General features: G+C 40.9%; 1 protein-coding gene across 1 annotated transcript; it reads right to left on the bottom strand.

Annotated features, from left to right (window-relative positions):
- Positions 1-1,768: 1,768 nt before the first annotated feature.
- LOC143516183 (olfactory receptor 51E1-like) lies at positions 1,769-2,707 on the bottom strand. The gene has a single exon (XM_077007758.1). The coding sequence runs from the start codon at positions 2,705-2,707 to the stop codon at positions 1,769-1,771; it is 939 nt and encodes a 312-aa protein (XP_076863873.1).
- Positions 2,708-10,742: the final 8,035 nt, after the last annotated feature.

The following is a 10,742-nucleotide window of genomic DNA, read 5'->3' as shown; positions in this document are numbered from 1 at the left end:
AGAAAATGTTATTTCCTCTGCTGTTACCTAATTAATTATTGGAACTAATAAGAAGTCAGCATCGTGTAATCTTAGTAGATGTTGGGTTCATAATATGAAATAAGTTCCTGGAGGTAATCAGGAGCAAGCCCGTGTAGGTTAATAGAAGGATGTTAAAATCGATATAGAATTTAACTGGGAGTGTAGGGGTTTTATTTATGATATTTAACTACCCTACCTGCTTGCCTACAGTAAAATATCTGACTCCAAATTATAATTGGTAAGAAACTAAAAGAACTCACATCTCAAATAGATCAGTGGAGGTTATAGAATATACCTAACCAGCTTTATAAATGTTCCTTGCTATGAACAATAGCCTGCTTTGTCAGAGGTTTATCATAAACATGCGCAGCAGATGTGTCACGGATCAGCTTCGGACCCCTCCTTGTGGGCGTGTTGTTGTGTCGCCTGCGTCTGGTTATGTCCAAGTTTGTAGTTCAGTGGGTGTGGGTTGTTTGTGAGCGTGTTCGTTGTTCTCACCTGTGCCTCGTCTCATGATCACTGGGGATTGTGTAATTCATCTATTTAATGTCTCGTCTCATGCTCGTCTTTGTCTAAAGCTCGTGCCTGTGTGTATGTGCTTGAATGTTAAGAGTGCTATGCGCTACTCGCGCTAGACTCCACCGTCATTGTTCATTAAATGAATGTGTCTTTCACAGCAATATGCCTCTTCGTGCCTGCCTCCTCCCCACGTTACAAGACGGGACACTTTAGAATTGGTGTTAGTATTGATTTGCATTTATCTGACACTAATAATGAGCTCATCTGGCCCAGTATAGCTATAACCAAGGAAGACTGTGGCTACACAATTAGCCAGATTTAGTCAATATCCAACAAAATATAAAACAATAACATAACCATTCTAAAAACAACAGAGTAAATTTGCATACAGAGTGCTCTACCACTGTTGGGGTGAAGTCTCAGTGAGTGATGGAATTCTTACCGTTAACCTAAACTTTCCTAGTACACAACAAGCGGCAAAACAAGACTAAACATGCCACACAAAAACACTGATATAACCAAAATACAAATGGTCAGTTTTATCCTATTGCTATGGGAACCTCTTGAGCAGCTTTACATTTATTTTTGGCCCGGCTTCTCCTTCAAGTTGTGCATCCCTGATGTACGAGCTGTCAGTCTAGTCTGGGTCTTTTGTATCCCTGCCCCTCATTAGTGAAATTCACATGTTTCTTGTTTAGCATTAGTATATATGCCTCGTCTGTCTTTTCGTCTTGCTGGTTGTTTTGTTTAGTCAATCTTTGTTCCTAGTGTCATTAATTTATTGGTAAAGGGTAAGTGTGTAATATGTCTTTATAGTTTGTTGCATGTGAGTTTTATTGTTTGTCGGACAGCTCTTGTGATTTGACAATGAACAGTTTACATGATTAGAAGTTTGGATTTAGGTATAATAAATCTTGCTACTCTCTCTTCCCACGACGACTCTGGTGTTACATAAGATAAATGGATTTCTGTTACAAGTCTTTTGTTGAGAAAGTTTTGTTTATGCTGTTGTTTCCTTCCATTATCTATATACTCATCTGTAATTCAACACAAAGTACATTTTCCATAACATGTTTTTTTTTTTATTAGATAATGCAGGCCAATATCACCTCAATGTCAAAACATTTATAGGAATAAACAGTTACATTCTTCAAAACCTACAAATGCATATTCAATATATGTGTTTCTGTTGAAAACCAGTCTTATACATATATATAGAAATATCTTTCTAAAATAACATGGGTTTTGTTTTCCCAAAACGTATTTTCTTAATCCTCATAAAAATCTCCTGCAGTTTCAATCCATATATAATAGGATTTATTAGAGGAGGAACAACTACAATTTCAACTGAAAGTATCATAAGTATAATCTGTGGTATGTTTGCTTCTAATCTGCTATTGATAACTTCAAAACATGATGTGACACTGAAACTGATAAAAATTAAAAGATGTGGTAAGCAGGTCTGTAGAGCTTTTCCTCTGAAATCTTTGGAATTCTTCAAACAGACAGCAAGTATTCTTATATAAGAGAACACTATAAAGATGACTGGTGGAAATACAGCAACACTTAAAGCAAACAGCCCATATATATTGTTAGCAGATATGTCACCACAACTTAATTTAACTATTGAATAATTATTACAGTATATTCTGTTCAATTTGAATTTGCACAGATGAAGTTGGTATGTTAGAATTATTGATATACCATGTTCACAGGAAGGCAAAAACCAACATAAAAATAAAACCTTTTTGACAGTGGACATTTTTACAAGAGTTGCATACTGTAAAGGTTTACATATGGACACGTATCTGTCAAAAGCCATAGCAGATAACAGTGTAAACTCTGACAGAGCATATGTATAAATGCAAAAAGCCTGCAACATACAGGCATGGTAAGAAATCACTTGTTGTTCAGAGAGTAAATCACTAAGTAGTTTAGGATAAAAAGCTATTGATACAAAAAGAGAATTGAAAAGCAAAGCAGCAATGAATATATACATTGGCTCATGGAGTCTTTTGTTTGTGAATATAACATATATAACAACAATATTAAAGAGAATTATGAATACAAAAACTGCAAGGGTAATTATAAAGTAAACATATCTGTACTTCTCCAATTCTACATGACCCTCCAGAGTTAAGTATGTAACATTAGTAAAGTAATCCATGGCTATTTATTAAATTATCCATAAGTCCATAAATGTGACAACTCATTTGTAGGTATGGTCAAGTAATGAAGATCCCCGGGATTTTCAGTCAAGCATCATCATGTAGGTGCAGAAGAGCTCTGATGAGCCAAACAGCTATGTGTTCATTTATATATTCTCACCTATATGCATGTTCATTAAAGGTTGATGATTCACAGATTGTTAAGTCCTGCCCAGTATTGCAACAGTGAGTGTCACGGTGAGGAGGCCGGGCCGCCTTCAGAGGGCGCGTGCACCCACACACACACAACCACACTGCACACTCCCTCTAGCACTAAACCACTCCCTAGGTCCCAATCACCGCACTACTAACACCTGTGCCTTATCACGTGTTTCACCTTTTTAAGCCCACAGGTGGCGCTGTCCAGTGCTGCACATTCATCCGAGAGAGCTGCTCATCACTGGACCCGATCTACGTCTGTTGTGTGCTGAGGACCTGCTAAGCAAGTTTCCTTGTTAATGCTTAAGCCCTTTGTTGGTTGCTTTGGTTCGCTTGTCACTTATGGATAATAAAGAACACAACGTACAACCTCTACCTCCGGCTGCCTCTATCCCTGCGTTACAGTGAGACAAAAATGCCTAACAACTACAGGTCTCACAGATTTTAATCAGGAAAGTGATGTTTTGTTTTTTTTACCAATTATGTAACAATATTAATAGATGGATAGATACATACATTATTAATACCCAAAGAGGGAAATTTGTTTGTCCTAACAGCACACAAGAATACAAAAATACAATAACCCCATAAATACAATAACCCGATATTGAGACACCTACAGTCACCAATTACATACATACATTTACCAAACATAATACAACATACGAAATACACCTATGTTCACCTTGTTCAGTATCCTAATTCCCACCGGTATGAATGAACGCCGGAACCTCTCAGTCCTGCAGCGCAGAGATAGGAATCTATTGCTACGAGCACTCTTCTGAGTTGCCAAAATTCCATGCGTCCGAATATTTCTGAACATGGCACAGTTCAGACGCATGCTTAAAATCATCAGTGTATAAACTGAAGAGGAAGGGTGACAATACCGTACACTGAGGAGCCCCTATATTAGTTTTTCTCAGTCGCTTTGGAGCATTTCTCAGATCAGAATTAGATTTCTTAAAACTATTCGTTCAATTTGCACATCATCTAGTCACTTGTGCACATCAAATTGTCATTTATCACTCCTTTATACAAACAGCAAATTATGTCGAGCACTATAGCAAATGATTCTGTACAACTGTCGGCTGTTTCCCAAATTCTCAATCGCTTTTCTCATGCAAATCATAATATATTATACTTTTCTCTACTAAACTGTCCTACCCCACCAAAACACCTAGCCATTAGTTCATTGTATGCATAATTATAATCAAAATAGTTAAGCCAGTTGTCAGGACATAATAAGCCGATTTTTATAAACCTTTGTAAATATTGTTTGAACTGGTGATTAGCTCTCAACTGAAACATGACTTTTACTAATGAAGGGGAGTGTACTCTAGATAAACTAATTATTGCAGTTTTCTGAAACTACTCTAAGGTGCATCTCATGAACCTTCAATTGGCAAGCATATATAGACTACTGGAAGCAAAACAGTTTTACAATTTCTACCAATGGAAGATCCACAAAGAAATGACCAGGCTCAACAGCCAGAAGTAAGAAGAGCAGTAAGAGTGCGTGGAAGGGGAGTAAGGAGGCATAACAGAGGGAGAGGTAGAAGAGGCCATGGACATGGGCATGTTGCAGATGAAATAAGGGCCACACTTATAGACCATGTTGTCAATCATGGCCTAACAATGGCTGAAGCTGGCCGCAGGGTGCAGCCAAATGTTGGGAGATCAACCGTGTCCTCAATAATCCAAACTTTTTGTAGAGAGAACAGTTGGGTAATCCAAATAACTCTATACTGTAATACTTTTATGTTTACAGTACACACTAACACTTCATTTTACAATGTTACATATTTTCTAAAAGTATACTCAACTCAGTCTTGTGTTTTGCCTTACTACTTGTGTACTACACAGGTCTGCAGGGCTACCTCACAGGGGTGGCAGAGGTCCCCTTTTTACACTTCAGCAGGAGAATGTCATCTGTAAAATGGTCGTAGCTAATAATGCTATAACTTAGGGAGATCCTCTGTCAGGGCTGGCCCCAGGGCGGCTCCTCCAGTTGCCACCAGGAGGAGCCCACGAGTCAGACCACAGGCTAATCAGGTGAATGCCATCATCGCTGTCATCCTTTGTTTTTAAGGACGACAGGCGCAGTGCCTCATTGCTGAGTTGTCGTGTCGTCAACCTCACGCCATTTCCCTGTTGTCTCTGCTCGGTGTCTCGCCACTCTGCCTCTTGCTCGTTTCAGTTGTTTTGTTTGTGTCCATTCAAGTTCTTACCTCCTGCGCCGCTCCCTGGCCTCTCAAGTTTTCCTCCCGCTGTTATTCTTTCTGTCCGTTTGGTTTTGGTTTTTGGCAAGGGTTTTTTGTTTCCTCGCGGCGTTTGTCAGCTAACCAGCTACCTCCACTGGCGTCCTTGGTTTTCTTTTTGGTTTTCTGTTTTCCCCCGTTACACGTGTTGAGTATTCCGCGATTGTTTTCTGTTTTCCCCCGTTACACGCGTTGAGTATTCCGCGATTGTTTTCTGTTTTCCCCCTTTATACGCGTCGAGTTTCTCCGCAATTACTTTGTTTCACCCTCTACGTCAGCACTGAATACACAGCGCACGAGTCTTTGTTCCCTTGTGCGATTATTTAGTGTATGGACGAGGCGCTTGGGTTCGCCATCATAAAACATCCGCGGGAGATTCCGTCCCCTACATCTCCCGTTCTGACATCCAGAGTGCCATTATAGACAACCATGACATCTTTGAAAACATACAGTCAGTAAGCATCTCAACTATTGACAGAGTGCTTAGAAGAAACCAGATGAGAATGAAACAGTTATATGGTGTACCATTTGAAAGGAATGGTGACCGAGTGAAGGAGCTTTGCTATCAGTATGATATAAATACTTACCTTTGGGGAATGAACAAAGGATTGTGAGTGAGGTACAGACTTTAGGTGGCCAACCATTGTGTAGTGCTGTTTGAACAAATTGTTTTGAGAAATGCACACACTGTGGTGCAAATGTTAATCCTGATCTGAGAAATGCTCCAAAGCGACTGAGAAAAACTGTAATCACCACGCTCCCAGAACAGCACTCTCCCAACCTAACATGCTGTGGACGTTCCGAGAGATAGTTAAAAATCCATGTACACACCCTAGGATCCACACCTATCTCTCCCAGCTGTTCCTTAAGAATCTTGGGCCTAGTTGTGTTAAAAGTAAAAAAACATAAGCCTCATGTAGCCACCTGGCCTATCCAAAAATGAAAGTATTTTGTGGATCATGAATAACACTGCATCCTCCACGCCCATGTTCTCCCGGTAAGCAAACTGCAACGGATCCCCAGCCAGATGCACCTGCGGTAAAAACATCCGGAGCAAAAGCCTCTCTAGAGGTTAGAGCCTCCGGCCTGGAGTCCTTAACTCTTGCCAGCCTCCCAATCTTAGGGGCCGGCACAAGGCATGTTTTCCACTTCACAGGCACTATGCCAGTGCACAAACTCCAATTAAAGACTGATTGCAGAGGCTTAGACAGATCCACTGCACATTCCCGAAGTACCCAAGGTGATACCCCATCTGGACCAGCAGCTTTCCCTGCATAGTTTGTCCCAAACCTCATCTGCAGAGAGGACATGAAAATCAGGTTGAATTCATTGGCCATGTTCATATCACCTACTGCTACTTTCATTTTTATAACCTGTGATAGTCCTAGTCCTCATCCCCCTCCATACCTCCCACACTTCCTTCTAGCTCTCCTTAGTTCTTTCTTCAAATCCCGCTGTACATTCCTTACCCTTTCACGGTCCCCAGATTTAAATGGCTTTTTTAAATTCAGGAGACCCTTATTATTACTTGTAATCCATGGTTCCTTATTCGAGAAACAACGGACAGATCTAATCGGAACCACATCAGTACAAAACTTTAAATAGTCCGACAATGTATCCACTGACCCCTCAATGTCCTCAGATTCCATGAACATGTCCAACTCCGTCATTTCATGGGCCGCTTGTACTCTTGCCACTGCATCCTGAACAACATCACATGTGTGCGTGGGCAAAGCCTGGGGCAGAATGTAAACGATAAAGACAATCGGTGCATAGTAAGGCCTCAAACCAACCATTAAGAGTTCAACATCCCAATGGCATAATCTTCTCTATCACAGTTATATGACCAGCAAGGCACCATTTGTCATTCACATACTGCAACAGCCCATTGCCTCTAACTTTCACACACCTTTCTGGGTCTCTGTCCGCACGTACCATGGTGAATCCGGCAGTACCAACGGAAGAGTCAGGGATATCACTATTCAACCATGATTCCGTGAGAAGATTTAAGCTACATTCCCGGTAACTCTTATAATCTTATAATATCCTATATATCTTGTAGCCTATAAGATATAAGCTACATTCCCGGTAAATCTTAATTATGTAATTTGAATAGTACTCAAATTACATTTTTATAAACCTCAGACAATCATCAAAATCATTTGAGTAGTCATTTTACTGACAAACAAATAATATATTTGAGACTCAAAGGAGCAGAGCTTCCAATAAGAAGAGCAGCGGTAGAAGACAGAGATCGCATGCTAGGCTAAAGGCCAGAGCTGCACAACTGCTGCTACCTAGACTGGTGCTAGTAGATGTATGCTTCTTTGCAAATAATATGGATGAGTTGAGGATTTTCAACCCAGCATAAAATAAGGGTTTAAAGTGTGCTTGTTTTCTTGCAAACATGACACAACATACCAAATCCAGCTTCACACTCACACTGTCTACAAACACAAATCATCAGGGAAGAACAGAGATCATAGTATCTGAATTTAACAACAACAGCCCACCGCCTCTAACTTTCCCACACCTTTCCGGGTCTCTGTCATACAGCTATCGATAAACAGTTTTCAGATGACACTGAACTGCTGAATGTGAAATGGAGACTGACATGCATGCCCTATGAATGCTATTCTTCTGTGAAAGGACATGAAGCCATGTGAGGGGACCCCTCATGAGGGGCATGATGGGAAAGGTTGTGCACAGAGGGACACATGGCAGGTGTCAAATGTTGCGGTGCTCCCCGGAGGAGAAGGTAGCATGAAGAAAACTGTCACTGTCTGAAGGGGAGGGTGTTGTGACAGAAACCCTCACTTAAGGTAGCATGGCTGATCTAGTTCCAAGGAGCTGACCCTTTGGTCTGGCAGTCAGAGTTAATGTTCAGCACTTATCAGACCTGGGTTTGTCCCAGGTAGGTTGCCTGCCTGCAGCCACACCCTCTACCATTAAAAATATTATTTGGTTGACCCACAGGTGCCTGGTTGATCCTTCCATATAACAGAGTGTTATGGCCACTGCAGTTTTTAGGATGTCTTTGGGTTAGCTGATATGGTTTTATTCACAGATTGTCCAGAAGATGGCGCAATGATGGGATGAATAACTGGATTGATGTTCATGTGACGTTGCCACCCCAGCTGAGTTGGATTAAGGCTGATGAAGACTGTTGCCTAGCGATGAGTTTAAAAGCTTGCCTCGAGTTTGTAATGGTGCCCAATGGTGTCTTGACCTGTAAGCTCCAAACAGCCACGGGTGACACTACTCAGTTCAAACTGAAAAGAAGTACAATAATACTCAAAAACCCATCAATTCACCGACTGATGTAATTTGAGACATGGCCTATTTGACTAACATTATAAGCTAACAAACATGCTAACAAGTAACGGTAACTTGCTGAGAAAAAAGTGCCAGCTGACAAACTGTCTTTGTTACTCACCTTCTGCTCTTCCATTATTGAAATTATGTCTTCTGGCACCCCTCGCCCACATAGAAACTCACTTAAATCAGACATTTTCCGTCCACAGGTTGGTGCACCAACTGCACGCCTCTACGTGTCTCTGTCATTAACACTAGAAGCGCCAAAGCTCCGGTCATTTGACCGCTGTGACGTCTACTAGAAGCGCCGCTTTGCACTGCAAATAATATCTTTGCACTGGATCCAATTTCAGAACCTTCCTTTCATGACTTTTCCCAGAATTGTCCTTTTAATAAACTAGTATTTTTACATTGTTAAAAGAAACCCTGCACATGCTAGTTTCAATCGATTTCGCTCGTATCTCTGTAATATTGTCGTCGTCGCCTACACTTCAATACTGTGATTCTCTTTTCTGCCAGCGGGTGTCGCAAAGATTCGTATGTCATTTAATATTTAGTATAACTAAATAAAGATCAATAGTTTTCAAAACTAAATTATTCACAAAGTTCAAACTGATTATTGTGTAAAGACAAAACGGAATTCGTCCATTGAATGAAAGTGATTGTGTTTCACTTTCCAGAGTCTTAAAATATATACTTTATTTATTAATATTATTTAATATATACTATATATAAGTTTACATCAATGGTTTTCAAACCGTAAGAGAGTCTTGCTTTGCCTAATAAATGCTTTAGTAGTTTGCAGGAATTCTGTGAATTGTAATTAGCCTACTTATCAAGTCAATATCTCAAAGGAATGATCTTTCGGGTATAATCCCTCTTCGCCAGGGCTAGCTGTTAGATACATACATTATGTATGGCTGCTTTTGACAGAATGGCATTACAAAAGAATTAAGCAGAATGCAAGTTACGTATGTAAATGCATACCTTTGCGAGCGAAACTGAGATGATGGCATGGGCGGTGCTGTTATGAACACTTTATTCACAATAGCATTCATGAGGCAACGCGAGCTATAAATTTGTCGGGACGTGGCTTCACAGTTTGAGTGAAAACTCTGTTTGGGCGATCGAACAGCAACACAGTTTGCTTGAAAGCTCGGTTTTGTCGTTTGAACAGCAACATAGTTTGCGTGACTCCTCGGTTTGGGCGTTTGAACAGCAACACAGTTTGCTTGAAAGCTCGGTTTGGGCGATCGAACAGCAACACAGTTTGCTTGAAAGCTCGGTTTTGGCGTTTGAACAGCAACATAGTTTGCGTGACTCCTCGGTTTGGGCGTTTGAACAGAAACACAGTTTGCTTGAAAGCTCGGTTTGGGTGATCGAACAGCAACACAGTTTGCTTGAAAGCTCGGTTTGGGTGATCGAACAGCAACACAGTTTGCGTGACTCCTCGGTTTGGGCGTTTGAAAGGTTGCATAGTGCATTATAAAAATGGCACAGAGAATCATGTACACCCCAAAGCAAGTGCTGGACATGCTGTGCAATATTGATGAGATGGAATCGGAGGGCAAACAATCTGAGGTGTCGGATGGAGAGGGCGAAAGTGAAATGGATCTGAATCTTGAATCTGATTCAGAATCGGACTCTGAAACTGAGTGTGGTGGTGACTCATTTCAGGCCAAAGACGGTACGGTGTGGTTTGCACAAGAGTGCAATATTGTGAGAGAAACCCCAGGGCCTACGTGTTATGCCAAGGACAAAATTAAAAGTCCACTGACCAGCTTACTGTGTTTGATTGACACAGAAATGTGGGGCGCAATTCTGAAATACACAGAGGCAGAGGCTGAACGAAATAATGCTCAGTTCAAACTAACAGCTGACGAACTGAAAGCATTTGTGGGTCTCGTTTATTTGAGAGGTATAACAGCCGGTAAAAGCATGAAACTTGATGAATACTGGTCTGCTGACTTAGGAAATCCCATTTTCAAAGAGACAATGTCTAGACAGACATTCAGAGATATCATGCGCTATCTGCGCTTTGATGACAAGAGCACAAGGGCTGCCCGCCTTGCGAGTGATAAATTTGCTATGATCTCGGAGATATTTGATGAATTTGTGAAAAACAGTATTGCTTCTTACACGCCCGGTGAGAACATAACTGTTGATAAGCAACTGTTCCCAACTAAAGCTCACTGTCGTTTCACTCAGTACATGGCCAATAAACCCGATACATTTGGGATTAAGTTCTGGGTGGCCGCTGATG

Source organism: Brachyhypopomus gauderio, chromosome 6, assembly GCF_052324685.1.
Source record: "Brachyhypopomus gauderio isolate BG-103 chromosome 6, BGAUD_0.2, whole genome shotgun sequence".
NCBI lineage: Eukaryota > Metazoa > Chordata > Actinopteri > Gymnotiformes > Hypopomidae > Brachyhypopomus > Brachyhypopomus gauderio.
Note: the sequence above shows the minus strand (reverse complement) of the source record. Positions and strands in the feature narration are given on the sequence as shown.